At 42.0% G+C, this 24240-nt stretch overlaps 1 protein-coding gene across 2 annotated transcripts; it reads right to left on the bottom strand.

The window, feature by feature from the left end:
• Positions 1-1639: 1639 nt before the first annotated feature.
• PABPC1 (poly(A) binding protein cytoplasmic 1) lies at positions 1640-17254 on the bottom strand. 2 transcript variants are annotated; one of them, XM_034066675.1, is made up of 15 exons: positions 16466-17254; positions 11583-11776; positions 11364-11479; positions 9424-9563; positions 8464-8558; positions 6919-7056; positions 6716-6811; positions 5990-6262; positions 5711-5804; positions 5411-5521; positions 4420-4574; positions 3884-3968; positions 3573-3703; positions 3191-3286; positions 1640-2074 (listed from the first exon to the last, which is right to left on the bottom strand). In XM_034066675.1, the coding sequence occupies exons 1-14, from the start codon at positions 16656-16658 to the stop codon at positions 3194-3196; spliced, it is 1914 nt and encodes a 637-aa protein (XP_033922566.1). In that variant the 5' UTR covers positions 16659-17254; the 3' UTR covers positions 1640-2074; positions 3191-3193. The 2 variants fall into 2 exon arrangements, with proteins under 2 accessions (XP_033922566.1, XP_033922559.1); XM_034066668.1 differs by having other exon boundaries at positions 1640-2078; positions 16466-17201.
• Between the last annotated feature and the right edge of the window lie 6986 nt (positions 17255-24240).

The following is a 24240-nucleotide window of genomic DNA, read 5'->3' as shown; positions in this document are numbered from 1 at the left end:
AATCTGTCTGTAGATGGCCAACTTCAATGTTATCTGCTAACTTACAGTTTGTTTTACAACAAAAGCGCTTGTTACTCTGTCTTGATTAAGCATTTACGTTTTAAGCCTACAAAGCGCTCAGCCTCAGTAAGGTCCTGTAGCAAATTAAGCAGCTCATGTGCCAGTGTTGGCTCTGCTCACTTTTGCTGCCATTGCTCATTTGCTTGGATGACTCTTTTTAGTGACTAACACATAAGCTGACCTGAAGGTCCTATCGGCCCTGAATGGAGAGTTATTTCTATGTTCAATTATATTGCAATTATAAAGTATGGGCAATTATTATTTCAAGGCCAGGCTGGACGGGGCTTTGAGCAACCTGGTCTAGTGGAAGGTGTCCCTGTCCATGAGTAGGGGGGTGGAACCATACGATCTTTAAGGTCCCTTCCAACCCGAACCATTCCATGATTCTATGGTATTGTACACTAGAGCAGATTTAGATCAAGCAGCAGGTTTTTTTTTTTAAAGAAGTGACTCCACCCCCCTTCAATTGTATCTTTTCAATGACAGTCAAACATGAGGATGAACCCAGAGCTCACCTTTTGCAGGAAGATTCCTGGAGCCACTAAACCTGCCGGAATTACTTCTGCATTCACAAAATTCCATAAAACAACACCCAACCCATTCGATTTTGCATTAGGTCACCATATGCAGAGCTTAGACACATTGCAACTGGAAGTTATGGACAAGATCTTTCGAGTCAAGCAATAAGGAATCCTATTCAATTTCAGATCTCTTTCAGTTTCAAACCTGCTGATTTAAAGCACTCCAACTGTATCCTTTTTCAGTAATAATTCAGTAATTTACTTACCAAAGAGCTAGCCAAGACTTTCAAAGTTGCCTCTGACAAGAAGGATTTGTTCAGCACATAAAAACCCACAAAATGTACCAAAGTTAAACCAATTGTTCTCTCACTAGCAGATTAAAAAGGAAAAGCTAACAGTAGCCATCCGCTTGTTAGGATACACAGGATTAGAAATCTCTTCCTCAGAGGATTAGGCAGTCCTGTCCACAGAGGAATTTACTGCATATAGTAACAGTATTTTTGTTACTATGCATTCAGTTCCCAATACATTGCCACCTGGAAGCCTCACCTTTTCTGTTCTAGGAACACTGTGTGTTCTTATGCTCACAATACTGCTATTTCACAACACTGCCTATTGCAGCCAGTCCTTGCTCCTTCACCTATATCCGTATGTGGCTGTGCCTCCACCTTGCGGTTCACTGGCCAGCTAAAGACACGGCCAGAGACCTAAGCAGACTGTTCCTTCCACCCAAACCTGCACCATGCACATGTGGCCAAATGGGATCATGTGTCAGTGTGTCATGCAACTCCAACAAAGGCCTTTTACACTTCCTACCAATAATCAAAAAGTAGGGTATTTCAAATTTGACAATGACAAGAGCTCATATATCATGCTATTAAGCCAGATATGGATCTAGCTTTTCATTTGTTTTAATGCCTAAGTTTACATTATCAGTAACAGATGGCTAAATGTAAGCTTAGTTCTAGAAACACACTACAGAGTGAGATTCTAACTTGGCACCCTGAACAGACACCTTATGAGAAGTACATTGTACAAAAGAAACTGGCACAAGTCAGTCAGTGTTTAAGGAATTTTTATTAAACCAAGAATTTTATAATCCAAATTACGTTTCTTTGCTCAGCTATCAATTCTCACTGTCAACTAAAACAGTGGTGATATTCTGAGCTTTTCCACAGTAAAGAATTACAAAATTAAAGAAAGGAATGCTTTAAATTTTTGTACTGTGCTGAAAATTCTTTTCCCCCGGGTTTATAAAACATTAATTTGTATTTTTTATTTTACTATTTTTTTTTATTTTAAATCAATAAGTAATCTAGGACTAGCACTTGTTTTGCCAGCCCTGGCGTTGCTCTGTACATAAGCTTCAAAGTTTCCTTTCCTTTTTTTAGTTATTTTATATTTTGCAATGTTTTTCTCAATATTTAATAGTTTTTCCATGTTTAGATTTTTTTTTCTTCAGTGAAGCGAAGTTCTAGATTGTAGTCCCGGATCTTTCTGAAAACAAAAAAATATTGTTAGGCTGTAAATTAAAGCAGCACCTTATGTTTCCTGACATGCCTTCTGCAGCTCTAAGCCTGACAGTACTTTGGGGTTTCGCAGTATCAATCACATCAAAGTGACTGATACCATCACACAGCCTCACACAATAGCTACACACAATTAACTTGTTACTGTAAGTAACCTGACAAAGTAACTCTACTCTTAACACCAACATACTAAGGCTCAGCAAATAACTGTACCAGCAGTGTCATTTCCAGCTACTAAAACATCATGAGCATATACAATATTTGTCTCAAAGCAGTGTGAAAATGTCATGAAGAAAGCAAGAAGTGTGGGAAAAGCATAACTCAAATTCTGTCTCCAAAATGAAAGTTGCAGAAATAAGAAGACCAAGAAAAAAAAGGGCAATTTAAAGTGATCAAATATTAAAGCAGGCATCTTCAATTGATGGCTATAAATATGGAAAGTAAATCCATAGGCAGAAGCTAACTGGACTGAATAAAAAGTAGACTCCTGTATTATCTTTAACTCCACAACATTTCCCCTTTTCCTGTCATGCAAATTAAGACACTAACCCCACAGGAGGCAGTAAAGAGCATCAGAATTTTAATTGACATCAAAGTTAAATTCACCAAAATGTGAAATCAAGACAATATGAGGTTTTAATTACTGTATACTTTTAGATTTTGGCAAATGTATACAAATTATACTGTGAATAAGGTACTTTATTTCTAAGGAAAAATAAAGTTGCAGTACCATTTTAAGCTTACTTCACAAGTTCCTCTGGAACAACAGTATGAATAGAGCACTTGACAGAACTGCTTGTTTCTGCACATGTACCTAGAACTAATTCCAGCTAAATACGCTGTTAAAACCAATGCTCTAATAACAGCTAAATATGCAAGACATACCAGTAGCATTTACTAACCATGAGCTACAGAACTGGACAAGAGGATTTAGTACAATATTTGTTAACAAATGTGGCCATAGGTGCCACTTGCTCTAGGTGCAAATAATCCAGACTGGAAGCATGATGTTTAGAAGGCCATGGACTAAGGGCTATTGCCCCAATCAACCTATAAAACCAAACTGCTAAGAAAACTTACTTATTAAACACTTGGAACCCCAGTGGGATTATTAACTGCCTTTTGAGCAGCCTCTTTAGCTTGGTGGGCTTGTAGTACGGCTACAGCTTCATCAACCTGTTAAGAAGGAAAATTAATAAAGGGAAGCTTAGTCATTTCTGCATATTTAAGATAATGAAACAGTTTGAATTAATATATACAAACAATGCCTGCACTATTAAAAAGAAAGGGATAACATTACAGCTGCAGTTCATGCATGCAGCCACCCCCTGAAAGAGGATATTCTAACTTCTTGCCCTGGGCCACCATTGCATTGCTGCTACTCTACTGTGCCAGCATAAACAGCTGTTCAGTCGGTGCAGACTTAACTGCTAATAAAACTAGAGAGAGGCAGTCCACCTACCTTCGAACGAAGAGACTCAGGAGACTCAAGCATGTGGAGGAGTTCAGAGTTGTCAATCTCCAACAACATCCCAGTGATCTTACCCGCCAAAGTAGGGTGCATGCTTTGAATAAGAGGAAAGAGACGTTCACCTAGAGAGATAAAAGTTAATCTGAGTGACCAATCTCATAGGACAAACACAGCCTATACTTAAGAGAAAGGGAAGCAAACACCTGTTCTACTGATAAAACCAGTTATTCCACATTTTAACAACGATAAGACTACTTTGACTACCCTGCTACAAGGCATAGAGAAACATATTGTGTACATACCTAACATCTGCTTTTGTTCTTGTGGAGGGGCAGAAGCCAACATAGAAGCAGTCAAGGGTTCCTGACCTTGCACATGGACAGCAGGCTGCAAATTTAATTTAACACCATTTCAAAATTAAATTCTAGTTTGTAATTAGGCACAGCTTAAAATGCCCAGTGTTTCACAAGTCAACATAAACAATGCCTGCACTGTCAGAAACATGAAGAAATTACAAATAAGCACTTTAATCAAATACTGCTGGTTAGAGCCAAGTGATACTAGAGGTTAGTATCAACTGCTTCACTGTGGAGCAAGCACAAAGAGAATTCAGGCTAAGGTAGCAAGCAACTGGAAAATATGAAGCAACATGGGATCACATTCTGTCCCAGGTGAACTTGAAATATACTTAAAACCCCAAGGCTCTAACTCTGCTGCCATAATGCAGAGCTTCAATTCTAGAATAATAAAGACAACTCAACCACAAGTGCCCCCACTCACCACATTCATTTGCAAAAAGCATCAGCAAAAGTGTGGACCAGTTCCTGAAGTCACATACCTGCTGCATGGCCACCTGTGGCTGTGTGTTAAGATGCTGCTGAGGATTACGAACACCTGCAGCATATTTGTACTGTGGTACTGTGCGTACAGCAGGAGTAGCTGCAGTAGCTGCTGCTGCAGGACGTGGACCCATGGTTTGTGTTGCTGTATTAGCTGAAAAAAGCAAGATAATTCTGTGTATAATTCATTTTTCTACTTAGTCTACGCTGTACAAATTAAAAAACAAAACAGCAAATCAGCCCAAACTGAACACCTAATACACGTACTGCATTATAGATTCACCTCAATAGCTTTGTCAACTGTCATATCACTGTTTGTATCTGAAGGTTCAAACCTCAAAGTTTAGTGGATGTTACTTTCCATTCACTTTTCTAATTAATTGCTTTTCCCACACGCTACTGAAAGATCTGTGAGACAACAACCACACTGGTTGAGTATTAATTCAATTTCACTCTAACCTCAAAGAACACTTTATTTCCTGAGCAATTTATGTCAACAGTCACCGTAAAAAAGATGCTTTCGTGAAGTAGATAGCTAAAAAATACTGCTGCATAATACATTCTGAGAGAATTAAGACTCCATTATAATCAATTTTGGTTTATTCAGTGATGTGCAGATTCTGCATACATGATACTGGCTCACAGTAATCTATGACAAAATAATAAGAGCTAAAATCATATCATCTTGCTATTTCTACATGCAACCTATTACAACTGCCACAACAATGCTTAGAAATGGCAGCTGTCACACAGCATTATTGAAGTGCATACTAAAAGAAGAAATGCTTCTTGCTAAAGAGATGGTACTACAGCAGGCATGTCTGCTGGGACAATATTTAAAGCAACTACTAATTTACTTATTTAGTAAGAGACATGGAGGAGGGAAGTGTTACCACTTGTGATACTGAAGTTATGAATGCTCTTGAGAGATCATTCTGAATGAGCAAAATAAAAAGTCTAATACCTGAAGTTTGCATAAATCAAACTCACCAACACGTTGTGCTGACATGACTCGTGGAACTTGTGAAGAAGCTGGTCTCATGGCACTAAATGGTGGCCTAGGTGCTGCTGGGCGGATAGCACCAGGCATGTTTTGGAATGCTATGTTTTAGAAAAAATATACTAAGTTACATGCTAAAACACTGGACATCAAGAACAGTTCAGAAGTTATACCACTATCATGACAAAGAAGACTGATACTATAATGCCATGAAAATGTATTTAAAAGATCAAAGGTAAATGCTTTGGAGTTTACCACAGTCACTGGAAAGAGGCGAAGAAGTGACTTACGATGAGGTCTGGCACCCTGAGCAGTCCAGCGAGGACTAGGTCTAGCAAGTTGAGCAAGTTGATTAGTAGGGTAGTATGCAGCACGGTTTTGAGTCTGTCAAACAAAAACATTGTGTAACTATGTTAGCTTTGAAGGGCACACTGAACAGTCCACCACCTTTCTGCTAGGACATTAGAATGCTGAGATTCTGGACACCTGCTGATAGTTGTATTAACTGTTAAATCTAAACAGACTTTATCCACAGAACAAAACATTCAGTTACTCATCTCCACACGTACCTGTGGGATAGCTGCCATGAAGTAACCTGAAGGAGGTGCTGGTTGGTATGGGTTAATTACAGGATTAGGTACTGCCCTTACGCTTGCCATTCTCTGCATATACTGGTTGGTGAGATGAGCCTGACGCTCTTCTTTACGCTGGGCTAGAGCTACATATAATGGTTTAGTAGCCACAATTCTACCATTCATTTCTGTGACAGCTTTGGTGGCTTCTTCTGGTGACGAAAAGCATACAAATCCAAATCCTTTGCTGCGGCCACCTTCCATCATGACCTGTCAGCACAAAATTTAGTTTTGAAACAAGAGGATGTCATATCTACTCAACCTGCATGAGTTTCAATCTTCAGCTCACTAGAAGTGAGCCACAATTGGTTTTATTCAACTGATATATAAAAAGGAATATAACTGCTTAACCAATTGCTGTTTACCGAATAGATGAAAATCTCTACGAAGTAATGATAAACATATTACTCCAATGAAGACATGTCATTTTCTCACATTAATACTAGTACCCAGTTTATTTCAAGAAAGGACGATCATATGCAATTTAACCTGAGATGTACAATAATCAAGAAAGCAGATGTCCACATACATACAGAATATAGTAGCAATGATAAATGACTAGGTGACATCTGTTGTCAGTGAAATAAATCACTCTTCCTTGGGGATGGAAAATGAGAACTGCTCATTTTTAGAAAAAGGATAAGCACAATCTATGAACTTTACCTTTGCACTAGTGATTGTACCAAATGGGGAGAATTCTTTTCGAAGACGCTCATCATCAATCCCATCATCAAGATTTTTCACATAAAGGTTTACACCCTAAAATAAAAAAATTAAAAAAGGCAAATTATTTTTGAAAGCAAATGACCTGTGTAAATCTAAAAATATTGTAGAATAAAATTAGTCCTCTAGAATTAAAACTGAACCTGGTATCTGGTGATCCTGTCCTGCTTCATCTGTTCAAACTTGCGCTTCAACTCCGTTTGTCTTTCCACCTTTTTCTGAGCCCGGCCAACATAGATTTGTTTCCCATTAAGCTCTTTCCCATTCATCTCATCCACAGCCTTCATTAATAAACAAGAAGTTAGCAGTGCTTTGTATTCCAGTGTTTTTCAGGCATGCAAAAAAAACTATGTAATTCCAGTGCAAAAAGTTAGGTAAGTATTCCAGAAAAAGAGTCAATCTATTTAAAATACCACTAGCTGAAACAAAATAATCCAAGACTTTCTTGGTAAAGTAAAATGGAAATTGCTTTCAGAAGGTCTTCCATCCAGTTAAAGTGACAAGGGATGCAAAAAACTATTCTGATATGGGGGAAAAAAGATAATCAACGCACATAATGTATGTTAAGCTACAGCTGGTATATATGGCTTTTTCAAAAAACTCATTTTTAATCTTTCATTACGGAAATTCTTAGAGTATAAAAAAAAAACTTTTCCCCCCTTACATTGTTTTGAGTTACAACTATTAAGAGGTAAAAATTCTGGCATAGGTTTATTCAATTGATTGAAAACCAGAAGTCACCAGCTTATTATGTACCTTCCTGAGCAAAGCCATTAAATATATATATACTAAGATATTCGAATTTTATATTATCTGAAACATTAAATATGTGATTCTGACTACTGTAAGAGAAACAATTCTTCAGTGAATGTATACAAGACAGAACAACGTAGATGCAAGACAAAAAGGATTTGTTCTAATCTCCTGCTTGTACACTTGCAGTACTGACAAATCACCAAAATGCCTTTTGAAAAGCAGACTTCATCTGCTGCCAATTCATTCTGTGCTGAGTTTTTCTCTACTGCCAGTCAACTGACATATGAAGGCAAACAGCTGATGAAGGATTAAATTGTACAGCATACAGGCATGTTATAGACATACATACAAAACAAAAGAACCCTTCTTTCAAAGTTACTCTTCACAGTAAAAGCAACATCTCATAGGGCACTATGACTACTTATAGCTGTGCTGAAGATGCTTCATAGAACTACTAGCTTTCTTGCTGACTTTGCAGTACTGAAGTCTGAAAACACAATTCTTTCTGCCTTGCACAAATGTTTTGTGCAACCAAATTGGATCCAATGATTCACCTGGGTTTTGCCGAGATGTAGTAATTTATTATGCTTATATATTGCCCAGCATGAGGGAGTGCAAATCTTACCAAGACCTTTAAGAACAACTACAATAACTTACTAAATTATTCAAGATTCCACATTTCTACACTAGTTCCAGCTGTCTCACAGAGTATCTTGACTTAATAGGCTCCTCAAATCAACTGACATTTGCACCTAAGAGATCATTCTAATGACAGAAACTATCCTAAGTTACTTAGGAAGCTGACATCTGCTTTTTCTGCAGAGTTCTTGACTAATTAAAAACCCTTAATTCACAGGATTTCAAATCACTCAATAAAACGTATTATTTGGGTCCCAGCTACAGAATTCCAAAAATGAAGTCCAACAGCTTACTTTTTGGGCATCTTCATGTCTTTCAAAACTAACGAAGCCAAAGCCTTTGGATTTTCCACTCTCATCAGTCATAACTTTCACACTTAGGGCAGGACCTAAAAAGAGAATGAAATACTTAGACTTTTCCTAGAGAGTATATTCTCACCTTTCCAAAGTCCTGTTTAGATACCTTAATATTGTTTCACTTGTATTACAAAGTACTCCTGCAGCAATAACACTATTTAGCAAACAGCACCCATCAATACAAAATTGCTAATTTGCCCTCATGGTGAACTTCAGCCTTTATGAAGGAAGTCTGCCATGCTGAATTTCTCCCCTACTGTGTTTTCAACCTAACTGGGGTCAGAATTTCATCTCTACATTAATTAAATTGGTTTGGCATTCAAAATTATGACATTTAAAAAGCATTAGTGCTTCCATCCTCTGAAATAGATACTGAAAGCTGAAGAAGAAGCCTTTCTGTCAGGTATGTGCTTCATCATTTATTCTGGTGAAAGACCATTCCAGTTCAGCAATTCCAAATCATCAAAAAATTGCAGTTCAGAGACTAAATTGTGAAAGACATTAGCAGCTAAATTTGCTACCATTCCAACCACAGACCCTTCAACAGTGGAATTTCCTGTAAACGTTGCAAACTCATTTGTCATATAACCTGTAGTGAATTCATAACATCAATATATACTAAACCAGAAAATACTTCTATTTGCAACTTTAAAATAAAAATTTAAATCCCAAAGACATATTCTAGACATAATTTTAAGATTACTGGGAACAATTCTGATGGCAGGATTATATATACTATTCTGCGTTATTTAAAATTCTGCAGTGGCTATTACTGCACCCTGAAATTGAATTAAAAACCTACAGCCAACTGATTCCTTGTATTATAAAGCACTGTACTGATAAAATAGGAGCTGAAGTTCATTCGTGTTTATATAAACTTAAGGTTTAAGACATTACCAAACTTGCCAAAGAGTTCCTTAAGTCTTTCATCATCCATGTCTTCTCCAAAATTCTTGATGTAAACATTGGTGAACTCCTTTGCTCTGGCTCCAAGCTCTGCCTCACGTTCCTTGCGGGATTTAAACCTTCCAACAAATCTGGTTGCAGAACAGGATAGTGAAGATTAAACCATGTCTGTTAAATCTCAAAAATTTACTTTAATCCTCTGGCATCAGCATTTTAACCTTAATAGGTCTCATTGTTCATTATATGCATGAAATTCTTTAGATAAAATATTGACCATAAAACTTTATCAGAAAACCAGTTTCACTATCCTTTGCTCCATCAGTGTGCATATCACAGTTACTACCATAAAAATGCTTTCAAGGCACTGGCAAGATTGTTTACTCTCACAAAACAGCCTTTGATAGCAAGAGCTGGACAATGGGCGGGTAAAGTGGCTAAACAGAAATTCTAGATATCAGCATAATGCCTCTGACATACTAAAAACTTGGCAGCCTTAAAGCAGTTGCCATTCTCTGATCCACCGGTCCAGTTTTAAGCAAAGGATATTTAACTAAGCCCTTCCACACCTTTCCAGCCTCTACCAAAACAAGATTTTTTGTTTGTTTGGGGGCTGGTTTGTTTTTTTAAATAGGCACAGGTAAACAGCAAACTGGCTGCAAACAGCAAAGGTCAGTTCACACAGAGAAAGCCAGAAACTGAACCAAGCACTCTGTAACCCAATGAACTTGCTCTAGTACGGACGTTATACAGCTACCACTAATTTCTGACTGTAGCAGACTTCTGCTCAAATTTTATTGTACTGTGCAACTTAATAGTTCCAAATAAGACAAATCCAATGAAATAGCACACAGTATCTCAATATTTTCTTAAACTTTGTCAACTTGGCCCCATCTATAGTAACCAAGGATGGCAAGAATGGTAGTGCAATGTGGTGCAGATTTTGACTGTGAAATACTTTCACTTCTAAAAGCCTAGCCTGAATAGAAATTCAAGGCAAAATCAGCTCTTGTGATGTAATTTACCAAAGTTTACATAGATCATATGTTTTTACAACTACATGCTTCTTTTTTTTTTACTATTTTAAAAAAGGTTAAAATTCTATTTAAAGATAGAGTTTGAGTAAAAACATCCACAGTATGCCAGTCAAGCACAGAATAAGCAGGAATAACTGTTTGCTCTCCCTGTATGTGACTTGATCTATCCATCTCTACATGTAAGAGTAATCCATGATGGTAAGCTGATGCTGATTTCTGTTTTTCTTTTTCCAAACCCTCCCAAGTATTTACAGAGCTATTTTGCCACTATGCCAAATACCATAATGATCCCTCAGGCATAGCTGTGAGGCACATTCATCCCCCTACCCCCCAGCCTAGATATCACTAACCAAGTAGCAAATACCTTCCCCCTTAGTATAGAACAGCGATGTTTAAAAAAATTGTTTCTGTAAGGTTTATTTTCTACTCCTATTCCCTAGATATGCCTATTAACAGACATTCATATAAATACGTTAGTGTAACCCAACCACTATTCAGGACTAAGTAACTCTAGAGCTTTAAGTTTCATCCAAAAAATGGATCATGTATCTAACTCACTCTTATAAAGGAAGCATTATTCTGAATACCTGATGGATTGTAGTTTATCTCATACCAGTCAGATCAGAAAACCAGAGAAGTTCCCAAATCCTCATTACAGCATTGGATTGAGACACAATTTTTTCCTTTAGAGTCAGTTACTGCTCTTTTCTGAACTTATTCTGCCTTTAGAATAGGCAGTGATACAATTCATAGTACTCCTAGCACTACAATTATAAATTCTCTTCAGAATTAAAGATTTCCAGAACAGCCCATCTTCTCTAGGTGAGCTTTAAGCATTTATCTGCTGTAAAGTGAATTTTAGTCTGTTGATCACCAACTACATATATATGTACTTACACTTTACGGTCGTTAAGCAGCATACCATTCATTTTTTCAATAGCTCTTTCTGCAGCTTCTTGTGTCTCAAAATGTACAAATCCATAACCCTTGGATCCATTTTCATCACATACCACCTATCAAAGAGAAAACCTGTTGTAAAACCCATGGAAAGTTTCCAGCATGAACTTGAGGTTTTTTGTGTTAAACCATTAAACGCACCAATGATTTGCCACTCACCTTACAAGACAGGATGTTTCCAAAAGCAGAAAATGTGTCATACAAAGCTTTGTTATCAATTGATTTGTCCAAGTTTTTTATGAAGATGTTTCCTACACCACTTTTGCGTAGAGATGGATCACGCTGAGACCACATGATGCGCACCGGTTTGCCCTTAATGACATCAAAGTTCATGGTATCCAAAGCTCGTTCAGCTGGAAAAACATCATTAAATTAGTAGGATGCACAAAATTTATCTTAATAACCACACAAACAGCATTTGAAGTAAAAGTCTTCAGAAAACTTTTACTATTTTAAGTTGAGCACCACTATTAGATGCAAACCCAAACCCTTTAATGTAAATACAACCCACTGTTTGAAGCAAATAAAAACTGGCAAAAACTCCTCAGCAAAAGCTGCACTCAGGACAGGAAGGAGCACAAGTCAGCTGAACAGGCTGTAGAAATGCTAGTAAGCCCAAAGGATCAGACTCCACTATGAAAAAGTAGCACAGTAACAGGAGAAAATGCATTGAGTGATGGCAATTACAACCTGTTCCATAAGAAGTTTAAACATTTATCTCTGAAAAACAGCTGGCCACTCCCACACCACACAGATGTGTTATCATATCAGTAACAATGCTTTTAGGGGTATGGCTGGTGCCTACGTGAAGCCTTTTGCAAACATTAATATAAGAACTCCTAAATCACCAATAACCCTAAACTGACAAAATATCTTCGCTAGGTGGAGTTCAAGCCTGGTTCATGCAGCTGTTCCACACAACTCCTTCCCTAGTGACAAAAAAAAAAAATAAACAGATCTGTAATGGATTTCTGGGAAAGGGACAGTCCAAAGAGCTCAATTTTCAAAATCTGAAATTATATGTATATTAAAAGCTATGATCAAATACATACAAGCTCAGTGAAGGAGCAAGCATTAAAACAGCAAAATGGTAAACCAGGGTTTGTTACTCCAATTAAGCAGTTTTTACAGTAGAACTCTGTAACTAACTTTTCAAATCGTGAATTTAAGATCTCAGTAAACTTCTACAAGTATCAAGAGTTCTTCAGTTTTCATATGCCCCTCCAAAGCAACAAGATATGCCTGTAAGGTTTTAAGTCAACAAACTATTAAGCAATAATCTCCTGCATTAACTCCTTTTTGCCATTCTTCCTGTATGTCTGGAAGAACACTGAAAAAAGTCCCAATGAAGACCTGAAGTCACACCTAAGTCACTTCACTGCAATTTGCATATAGCAGAGCCATGATGTTAACAAGACTGAAATCAGTTTAGTATTTGTTTAAAAACCATGTCATTAATTGCTATTCTTAGAAGGATCAAGAGCCAATCTCATTGTGGAAACCTCTATTTTATCTTTTTGCTCTTGAAGTGCTGCTTTTATCTTCATGGTAAAACAAAATCTGTCATCAGCCTCTGATTCAGGTGGCACACCCTGCTTTACATCCTTTCCTGCCACTTTTTCAGATTACAAGTGCATTTGAAGCTCATTCTCTGAAAGACACCTGTAGAAATTAACAAAACAAACATCTAACATTCATTTGTAGAAAAAAATCTGTTGATAATATCATATTCACACAACAGTAGCAAGTCAACAACTGATTTAAGTTGAAGCCACAAAAAAAATTTAAATGTTGCCAGTCTTTAAAATAAGTTAACAAAGGTTTCACAAACTTTAACATAAATTAAGCAGGAGGGAAAAGACAACCTACATACTGATAACGAGAAACAAAAAGCATTGGAAGGCTTTACATTACAAATGGGGAAAAAAACCCAACCCAAACAAGATGGCCAAAAAAGTAAGAACTGTGGATAATCAGGTTGCCTGCAGTAGAAACACTGAACACACTGCTACTGCCCTGAAAGTAATTAGAATTATTACTGCCAGCACCTATAAAAGTGCCAGCAACAAACAGTTCATTATTTCCAGAAGCAGTAATAGGACTTCCTTTACTAGAAAAGAGGCTTTTCTAATTCATGCTAATTGCTTCTAGAATAATCCCAACACTCCTCAAAAATGTGTGTTCCTGGACACATTTTCTAAACATCTGACTCAAAGTTGGTCCCTCACAGCCTTCACAAGCATTGTCACTCTTAACTAGCAGCAAGCATGCACTTAGACCAATGCAATTCCTCCACAAAGACAAGGACAGCATGGAAACTCTTAACAGCTCTCCTCACCTCTGCTGTGGAGCAGAAATAGAAGTTTAAAGATTCCTGCTTAGCCAACACCACATCATCATTCCACTAAAGATTTTAAAGCATTACTGGAATACATTTGACAACAGGTAGGAGCCAGAGTCATTAAAATTCATAACTAGTAAAACTGGCTTACTTTCATTGCAGTTCAACCAGCAAAGGCTGCATGCTGGTGAGACAATTCCATTCAGCAGTTAACTTGTTACCAAGTGGACACACCTACCCCATGCTGTACTTCTGCTGATTCTGCTGGAGCTTTTACTGAATGAGTCACCAGTTCCCTTTTTAGTTGTGAGCAACTGGCCGGTCCAGTAAATTTCGAAAATCATAGGAAATATACACTTAATGCTAAACCGTGCTGAACATGCACAGCAACAGCTGTAAAATAAGAAACCTCTGGTAACATAACCACTTGAAAAATGTGATGGGAGAAGCACAGTTTCAGATTACTCAAGAATATTTCTAGTTTAGTGATTAAACAAGAGTGCCTGGGTTTTTGCTCCAGACTGTGACTCAAATCTGAAAAGTCACAATTATGAAATGTGTGCATACCTCACCAATGTGTCATCAGGTCTAATGAGGTTTTGGGAGAGCTTTGAGATCCCCAGTTTACAGACAGCTGGTGATGTCAAGCACACCTTCAAAGACATTTTTCTAAACCCCAGCTATTTGTTACTAGCTGTTTAATAAGCATAGCTGGACATATAGCTAAGAATTAGGCTAAACCAAGAAAAGGCAGCTACTCTGGAATAAAAATAAAACCTGTGTAAGAATAACCCAGCTATTTCACCAATCTCCCTCTTCAAGGTTTCAGGAAATGGATAGAATGATCTATGAAGAACAAAAAAAAATCAGTAAATGCTTTCTAGGTATTTGCCAAGAATATCAAATCATGTTGCAAAAGTATGATCACACAATATCATTTAAGTATATTTTAAACAAATGCTTACAGATATGTGCCAGCTGCAAGTTTGATACAGATGAGAAATGCTTTTAGCTGAACTGGACTAAGTGTAGAATAAAATATGTGCACTTCCTGAGGTCTGAAACATATGTATGACATTTGGAGTAACAGCATTTTTGTAAGAGGCACATTCTCAAACTCCAAATGCAAGCACTGCTCAGGTGAATAAGCTGCATTTTTTTCCCCATATTTGATAAATTACAAAGCAAGTCACAAAATCTAGGGTTGAACAGGTTGCTCAACTAATGACAATGATAAAGTTGCCCTTACAGAATTCTGTCATCACTAAGCAGCAGAAGTGTTTGAATCACCTTCACTTCTGCCTTGACATTATCAGAACACTGTGCTAACCCTTTATTTTTCTGAGTAAATTGTACTGCAGGTTTTTATCGAAAGAAAGCAAAGTATGTTAAAACGAGCATTCAAATTGTCTCATCCTAAACAATGGCTAGATAAACTGAAAGTTTTCTGAAGTGAGTGAGCTGATAGCAGGTGAAATATCTGCCCATTAAAAGATGAGACAATAACTTTTACCACTTAGATACAGATATCATTGGTACACCAAAGTCTGATCTGATAATGGCTATAGACTGAGGCAAATTTTGCAAGTCAGTTAATCTAACTGCCTGAAAAGCTTGTTATTTAAATATCTCACTTTTATATCCTTGAAAATAAAACCATTATAATATAAAGTTCTTAACTGTACTTGAAATCAAACATGTTCTAGCTGGTCGCTTAGGGGTTTTACTGTTGTTTGGGGGTTTTCTTCCTTTTAATTGTACTCCACAAAACTTAGAATCAGTCACATTTGGTTCTTTTATTGAAGCACCTCTCAAATGAACAGGCCTGTTTGCCCAATTTAGCATAAACATGACCAGAACTACATGAAAAGTTTCTCTAGTGATACAGAGAGCCAGCAACACGTTGTGGAAAGCAAGTTTAATAAAGAGTTCACTGTAAAGAGAGATGGATCAGCATACAGCCTGCCACATGAAGAGCAAGCAAAGGAGGCCCAAGCGACTTCATCTCCTCCCTACATGTGACAGACATGCCATGGTGTCCTAACACGTTACGCTTTGGCCTGTGCTTTGACTGGACATCTGTGGCACTACCAAACCATCCTGGTACGTCCTGCTTCCTTCTTTTTGGCTTCTTAATCATGCACACACACCCAGCTCCTCCGTAATTATTAAAAGGAGCTAATGACTATGATGCTTTCTTCAAGCTAGCCTTCATCCCAGATTCCTCATGCAGCCGCGCACGGACGCGCCGTGCCCGCCTGTGTAAAAGCCGCCCGTACACACACACACACACACACACACGCTCGCTCCCCCCGACCCCACCTCTCGGCTCGGCCCGGCCGGGGCAGCTCCACCATGCGGGGGCCCTTCCCCGGCTTTCGGTTCCCGGCGGCGGAAGCGCCTCCCCCCCATCTCCTCCCCGCCACGAGGCGCGGGCGGCCCGAGGCCGCGTGTCAGCCAGCAGCGGCCCCGGCGCAAACTTCCCCCGCGCGGCGCAAGTTTGCCCGTCCCGGCCGCGCCAGCGCCCGCTTCGGCAGCGCCGGGATGGCAAAATGGACGCGGGGCGGCGGCGGCCCGGGAGGGGGGTGGGGAAGGAGGGTGGGGGACCGCGCCGAGCCGTGGTGGGGGCGGGGAAGAAACATGGCTCCTCCGGCGGCGGGGGCCCCGGCTCGCCCCACGGCTCGGCCCCCCCAGTACTCACCGTCGGCGGGCTGCTGGAAGTTGACATAGGCGTAGCCGAGCGACCGGCGGGTGATCATGTCCCTGCAGACGCGAATGGAGAGGATGGGCCCGGCTGGGCTGAACTTCTCGTAGAGCATGGCCTCCGTCACGTCGGGGTGCAGGTCCCCCACGTAGAGGGAGGCCATAGGGTAGCTGGGGGCGCTGGGGTTCATCCTGCCGCCGTCTCCCGGCGCGGGAGGGCAAGGGGAGGGCGCTGACGAGGCGAGGAGGCCGCGGCGGCCCGGCGGTCCGTGAGGGCTGGGGCCGGCAGTGGCGGCGCGAGGAACGGGGCAGGGGGAGCACGCCGGAGGCGGATTCGAAACTTAACGGCTGCGGGAGGCGGCTGCGCGGCGGTGGCGGGTGAAGGGGCGGGGGGGGTCTGGCTCACTCCGTGCCGGGCCTGGCGGAGGTGGCGGCGGCGGCTGCTGTGGCCTCGGCGGGGGTCGGGCTCGCTCGGTGTCTCCTCTCGGCTGCGCCGGGTCCGGGGGCTTCGCTTCACCGGGTTATTTTATATCAAACCGGCCGGTTGCAGAAGGTTGTCGGGAGGCGAAAGAAAGGAGGGTTGGTTTTTTTTTTAAAGGTATTTTTTAGGATTTTTGGATTTTTTTTGGCTTTTTATATATTTTTAGTAATAAATGGTGCGGCGGGGCCGGGCCGGCGTGTCCGGGTGTCCGGAGCACACGCACTGCGCACACAGCTCCGACGGCGGCCGGGGGACAAGGGGGAGGCCGCCGCCCCGGCCGCGCGCTATATATACCCGCCCCGCCCCCACCCGCCCCCACCGCGCCGCACGCCACGCACCGGCCGCGCGCACCACGCACGCGCCGGGAGGTGGGGACACGCGCGGGCCCCGGCGCCCCCCGACGTCAGCGGAGGGGGGGCAGCAGCAGGGCGCATGCGCCCGCTGGAGAGCACATGTGCGCGGCGCGCACTGGGTGGGGGCCTCAGAGTGCGCGTGCGCGCCGAGCGGGTGAACGGTGGCCTGGCGGGGCGGGGCGTGGGGCGGGGTAACTGCCGTGCGCGTGCGCCGCGGCTCGTGCCGCCCGTGCGGGGAGCGGTGGGGGGGGGAGAGAGGAAGGTCGCGTGCCGGCCGGAAGGGGAGGGGCTTGGCAGCCCTCCCACGCGTGCGCATAGAGCGGCTTCCGCCTCGGGGCGGGGCTCGCGGTTCCTCAGTGGGGTTGGGGTTGTGTGGGCTGGGGAGCTTGCCCCATGTGGGGGTTGAGTCTGTGGTGGTGGTGTCTCTCGGGGACCTGTCTCGTCTTGGCTGGCTCTGACGGGACTTGGTGCGTGGGGCTGTGGCTGTGCGGGTAAACGCTACATCTGTGTGCTCCCGCTGCTCAGCCTCGGGCCTCGTTATGTGACTGGGGCGTTGGTATCGACACCTCGTGGGGCTGGTGTGCCCGCACCAGTGTGCGGAAGCTTTGCGGGTATCACTGCTGGCCCGCGCGGAGCCCGGCAGTACTTTTACTCCCTCGAGCCTTGCAGATCAAATCTGCACCGTGTCGTTTTGGGGCTTTTGCTCAAGAAGCAGGAAAAGGTTGGAGGAAAATCGGAAGTTGCATCTCCAGGATCTCGGGCAGACTGGCAAAGCTCGTTTTGGCAGAAGCAACGTTTATGTTCTGCCTTGGTTGTACCTTAAGTTTAATGTCTGTTGTTGCTGTATTTTGTGTTAAGCCATTAAAGTTTTGGTTGTATGTTGAATTGGGAATGTCCTGACTATCTCTCTGTAGCTGTGATACGTGTGTAAGGTATCTGCCGTTGTTGGGGGGTGATGTAAGGCTATAATGCCCCGTTACAAACTTGTCAAATGTGTCTTGTTACTTGCGCCATATTATTTTTTTCAGAGAAGAAACAGTCCTGTGGAGCTTAGCAAACCCATGACAGGCAGGCTGCTGGGGCAGTTCCTTTTTATTTGGCTTGGTCCTAAAAAAATGAGCTTTTTACAAAAAAGGGAAAATACTTCCCTATCTTTTCAAATTCTCTGGGGTTTTATTACCAACTAATTAGACGTTTCATATTCTCACAAAAGAACAGAAATCCAATGTGCTTTGTTCCTACTAAATAATTCAGTGCAGATGGAAGGCAAGAAGCCAGATCTTAGACTTGCAGAAGTCTTGGAGATTACAGCTCTTTCATGTTTAGTTTTAATTCTGTGTATTTGTTTAGTAGGTTCTTTTTGTTTTACATCGTTTCAACAGACAAAAGAATTACATTTTTGTATCTTGTTCTATTATTTTATATTAAGTATCTTGTTTTATTTTCCTTTCACTGGCATTTACCATCTCCATTTTAAACAGAGCTGTAGGAGGGAGTACTCATGGAATTTCGCTGTCACGTGTGGGGGATTTCTCCTGTGTTTGTGAGCTGCTGACTACCTCTGGTTGGAGATCACCAAACCCATGGCGGGACTGGCATCTCCCCGTCTGCTTCAAGCTGAAGTATCATCTTCATTCCACCCCACACTGGTGGCTTAAACCAAAGCACTGGCTGGGATTTGAAGCAGCTGACAAATGAACATTTGCCCTTCTGCTGGCCCTGCCACAGCAGTGGTTGCTTCTGTCCCATGAGAAAGCAAACAGCCAGAGTCAGCAGTATCTTAGTGAGGTTTGACGTGTTTGTTAAAATACCAACTATGATTTTTATAGGAAAAAAAAACACCCTATAGTTTAAATGCTGGCTTATAATGCCCTCCCTAGGATGTATTATGTACTGTTTCTGCTCTCTCCCTTCCTTACTCTATTGTGTTCTTCAGCACGTCTCATTTCCCCAGACTGTCCTTTTTCATGCTTCTCTGTCACTGGCTCCTGGGCACATTCTTTCATGGTTCTTTTTGCCTAGTCATGATTTTGTCCTTTCACATGAGTAAGGTCACCCCATTTCAGTCCTCAGCTCTCCTGGGTGATGGCAGGTAATTGCCCAGAGCGTGGCAGAGCATTTAAAATTAAAGAAAAATAAAAAATTTTAAAAAGCAACTTTTGTGCAGCAGAGAGGAACTTTCAGTGATCTTGCTGTTGGCCTCGTTAACAATGTATGGCTTCAGAGTTTTCTAACACTAATGGCTATTGATACAGTAAAAGTGCACTCCTGACCTTGGATGGATATCCAGAAAAGTTCAAGTTGTGTTCAAAAGCACTAGAGCTTTCTAATTAAACAAGTCTAGTATTTCTTCTTTCAGCAAAATAGTATGTTCTTGGGGCTTGTCTTCATGGATTGCAGTCCTTTTGCTCTGACTTGAAGCAGGGCTGTAACAGTCAGTAAAGGTTTTGCTGTCAGTCCCCTCGCACCCCCATACAGCCACACAGGCTTAGACAGGAAATTCAAAGAAACCCCCTACACAGTAGGAGGTGGGTATAGCTGGTGGTACCCAAGACAATTATCTTGTCCTCATATAACACTTACTTTTCGAGATGTGGTCTAAGTGTTGTGAGGTGGAAAGAAAGGGTAGTTCTGTGGCTGAGGCACAAGATTTGTATTAAGCTTTGAATTGTGCTGTTGGCAAGTTCTAGTCTTTTAGGATTAAATTTCATGAAGGACTTAGACGTTCTCATGCTTCATTCTGCCAATTGCTCACCCAGAACTGCAGTCCAGAGCCCCAGGTGAGGTTTGAGGTCCAGAAGGGGTCCTGGTGGGAGAACTGTTGTTGGATGTTACCTCATACTCTCATCGTGTCCTTCCAAAATCCATTTTAACTCTGATGCTCCGTGTGGTGGGTGATAAGAGTTGCTGTATCATGCTTGTCTCGTCAGCCGGGTTTGTTGTCTAGACCCAGTGTATGCACTGTCACTGCAGGTGTTCCACACCTGTGGCTGGGCTTAGAAATTGGCCTTCCCAACAGAAACTGCTCTTTTTTCAAGCTCCAGACTTGAGATTTAGCTATAGGATGTAACTAAGCCTCAGGGGATCTAAGCCAAACAGGAATTTAATGAGAGGTAGTAATTCTTTAATTCTAAATCTTTGCAGTATTTTGCAATCCAGATAAGAGAGCTTACCTGATGGATGCGTTGCCCCCTTTCAGCTAAATGTTCATTGAACTACCAAATGGGAAAAGGAGCAAAGTTTACACAGTATTCTTCACCAACAGCACTTGATTAATATTTTAGACTACACTCATACATGTTTTCCAAACGTAATTTCTACCAATGTTAAATAATGATCCTTTGTAACTGAAAGCTCTAAGCAGATACGATATTTTTCTTTTGTGCCAATGGCATTATGATTTGTGAATGCAATTGTTATTTTATTGCAGGCTGTCATGGAAATAGGGAAGTTATTGAAATGTGTTCAGACTTAAGTAACTTTCCTCTCTGTTGCCTGTGAATTCTGACTTTTTGATACACTGGATTGCACCGAACTGTTGGAAATGAGGCAAACCCAGCTTTGTAGTTAGCCACAGGAGACTTTCTTAAATTGCAGCTGAAAAGTGCTAATATTGAAGATCTTTCTTTCTTTCTTTCTTTTTTTCTTTCTTTCTTTCTTTCTTTCTTTCATTTTCTTTCTTTCTTTTTCTTTCTTTCTCAGTGCTAATAGTCGATTTAAGAAAAATAAGGTTTTATTGTTCAGAACACACACACTGTGTTTCTGCCTTCAGGAACTGCATGATCTTTTTACATGTCAGAGTTTTCTGGTTAGCTGCAGAGCGATGCCATGTCCTAAAACTGCATTGTGAAAGCTAAAACCTTGATGGGCTGTGTTAAAGAGATAAGGAAGAACCTGAACCTTTTGCAGGGGAGTGCCCACTTCTTTGGACTGAGTGCCTTGCTGATAACACTCTTTGCTTTTGGTAGCATGCTTAGTCCAGATGGGCTTTTCGGTGCTGGATGATCTTTTGAAAAAAGCCAATCCCAAGTTCTGAGAAATACATCCAGTAAAAAATAAAAGCCTACATCAACCTCAGAGCTCTGTATTTTGAATCTTCTCTAGTGTGGGCAAAAGCAGTTTTCTCCCTTATTTTCTGGGCTATTTGATGGGTATTCTTCACTCATACAAAGAACTGTGTCTGTTTCCTTTACTGAGCTTGTGAAGAAGTCATTTTGGCAATGAAGAGGGAAAGAAGTGTCATTCTCAAGCAGTCATGACATGGAAAAAGTGATAGTTAATTACTTTATAATGTGCCTGAAGCAAACAAAGCAACAGGTTTGTGCATTTCTCCAATGCCAAGTGCAGCTGAGGGAATGGGAAGGTACTGAGCTGTGTTTGGTCAGGAATGCTGCTGCATTTTTCTCCTCATATCTCCTCAAGAGTATGCTCTGTCTCCCTTCCTCACTCTAAGAACTGGTTAAGTACTAAGCCTTGGGAAGTGACGTCAGGGTTGGAAGGACGGAAGAGCTCCTGCTGCTCCAAGAAGGCTCTGTCTGCAGGAGTGGGAGCAGGGGGAGGCTCTGCCTGGCTGCCACCGCCTGCCCTGTGGGACTGGCTCCCCTGCTTGGCTCTCCTTCCTTCCCAGAGGGAGCTCTGTCCTGCTTTGCCCCTGTCCCTCATATACCACCTCTCAGCCACATCCTCTGCTGTTTTTCCCTGTCCTCTGCCAGATACAATCCACCCCCCTTGCTTAGAAATCACCAAGTTAAGGTATTTTGAAAAGCAGGTTAGTGGGTTTTTTCTCTCTCCCTGTGCCCTTCACTAGATAGAGTCAGAATTGTTTAATTCTGAGGCTTGCTCCCCTCATCAATAGCTACAGTATTTCTTCCTTAAGAACTGAAGTACTTGAAGCAAAAACATTTGGGTATCATGCTGCTGCTCTGAGTGTCCTTGGAATGCCACACAGGGACTGGTGAGTGGTGTATACTTGGGGAGACAGAGTTATTGCCATGTTTCTATGCAAACATCTAGATTGTGGCAGATTGTAGACTGTTAAAGGTGCAGAATTATTGGGAAGGGGTGGGAGAAGAGACAGGAAGCACAGGAGTGTCCATTCTTTTCCCAAGTGAGAACACTGTCCTGCCACTGAGATGTTTCAGGCTTTTTCATAGCAGCCCTCCAAGGATGGCAGTGCAGTGATCTCTCAGGCAGTCTGTTCCAGGGCCTCTCCTCACATTAACTTAGAAATTATTTTCCCAGTGTGTGACCCAAGTTCCCATTTTTGCAGCTCCTTCTCATTCTGTCCTCAGTGGAAATGCAGAACACTTTTTTTATCCCCACCTCCCTCCCCCCTCCTAACAAAGCCATGTCTCCCTTTGTGGATATGTACTAGAAAGCATTCATACTGGTCTTGTGGTGCTGGCGCAGTGAGCGGGTCAGACTGGAGTGAGCTCTGCCATGAACAGGTAACCTGTTTCGGATAGGCGTTGCTGTATTAGCATGTGTACATGTGTGGTGGGTTGGCTGTGGCTGGACACCAGGTGGCCACAAAAGCTGCTCTGTCAACAGGACAGGGGAGAGAAAATACAGCAAAAGGCTCCTGCCTCTTACAGCCTGGTACTTGTGGGTCTGCAGATGCAGCATGGCATGGGAAGGATGCCTACTGAGGAAGGCATGTGCAGGGCATAGAGATGCAGCTCACACACAGCATGATGAGTTAGCTGGTGACAAGACCTTATGATGAGGGTCTTACTTGACGGACTTCCACTGAGTCAGTGCTGGCTTGATTTACCTCTCATTCCTCAACTTAGTCCATAGCTGTTGGCTCCACAGTGCTGTACCACCTGAGGACCTTGCAGATCCACTTGTCAAGCTCCCCTCTCACATGGCCAGCAGAATTTCAGTGCTGTGCTCACCTTTCCTGGGTGACTTGAAACCATTGCATAAGTTGCAGTAGGGTCTGGGCAAAAGTCTTCTTAAGGAGTTGGGCACAAAACCTGAGATATGGAGCAGGATGAACGTGTAGCAGGGAGAATGTACAAAGGATTGGCAGGATCTGCATTTGAAGGAGGCTGGTGAGGTGCCACAAAACCTTGGCTTGGACACGTGATGACAGAACCTGCATAAAGCCCTGCTAGTATGAAGTAAAACCACCACAGTTGTTTGGACAAACATGATCTGCCACAAGGAGTTAGTATCAGTGAGTGCTTCATGTCACACACTGCTTTTAACCCAGAGACAGGACATTACAGCTCCATTTATTGTATCATCAGACTGGGGCCCTCGCTTGTGGGAAGAGCCAGACAGCCTGCTCATAGTATGACATAGGCAGCCTGGCCACAGCTGCCTCTGTTCCCCTCTCCACCATGGACACCACAGCAGTTTTTCTCTCAGTTGAAAGGGATTGTACTGGCAATTAATAACTGCCTTATATTAACGCTCTTACCTAAGAGACAGGAAGTAGTTACTGCCATTGTTACATACTGCAATAACTGTTCGGTTCTGGTGCATTTTGCTGTGTCTGTAGCTTCCAGTGCACTTTGGGTTACAGTCAGGACCCAACATGGCCAAATCTGGTGTTCTAGGAGAAGACCGGGAGTGTGGCTCTGCCTGGCCATCCTTTAGAGGGCTCTGACCGTTTGCGGTTCCACCAGCGGCTGAACAGACCCACTGAGAGGAGGAGGTCCATTCCCCTTTCCTGCTCCCTTCTTCCCTCATCATCACAGCTTTCTCCCCTTCTCCACCCCATACAGTCCCAACCACTTCCCTCTTAAGGGCTGGTTGATTGTAGGGTCGGCTTGCATTTTTTGCAGTAAGCTAATTTGGGATGTTTTAGCGACTTAAATCCACTCCCAGAGTCAGAGCTGACACAAGATAAGCATTAGGATGTGGGGCCCAGGGACAAAAGGAGACTGTTCCAGTGCTGATAAAATGTTAATTTGCCTTAAGGCCTCTTGT

The sequence above is a fragment of the Melopsittacus undulatus genome, chromosome 1 (assembly GCF_012275295.1).
Source record: "Melopsittacus undulatus isolate bMelUnd1 chromosome 1, bMelUnd1.mat.Z, whole genome shotgun sequence".
Classification (NCBI taxonomy): Eukaryota; Metazoa; Chordata; class Aves; order Psittaciformes; family Psittaculidae; genus Melopsittacus; species Melopsittacus undulatus.
Note: the sequence above shows the minus strand (reverse complement) of the source record. Positions and strands in the feature narration are given on the sequence as shown.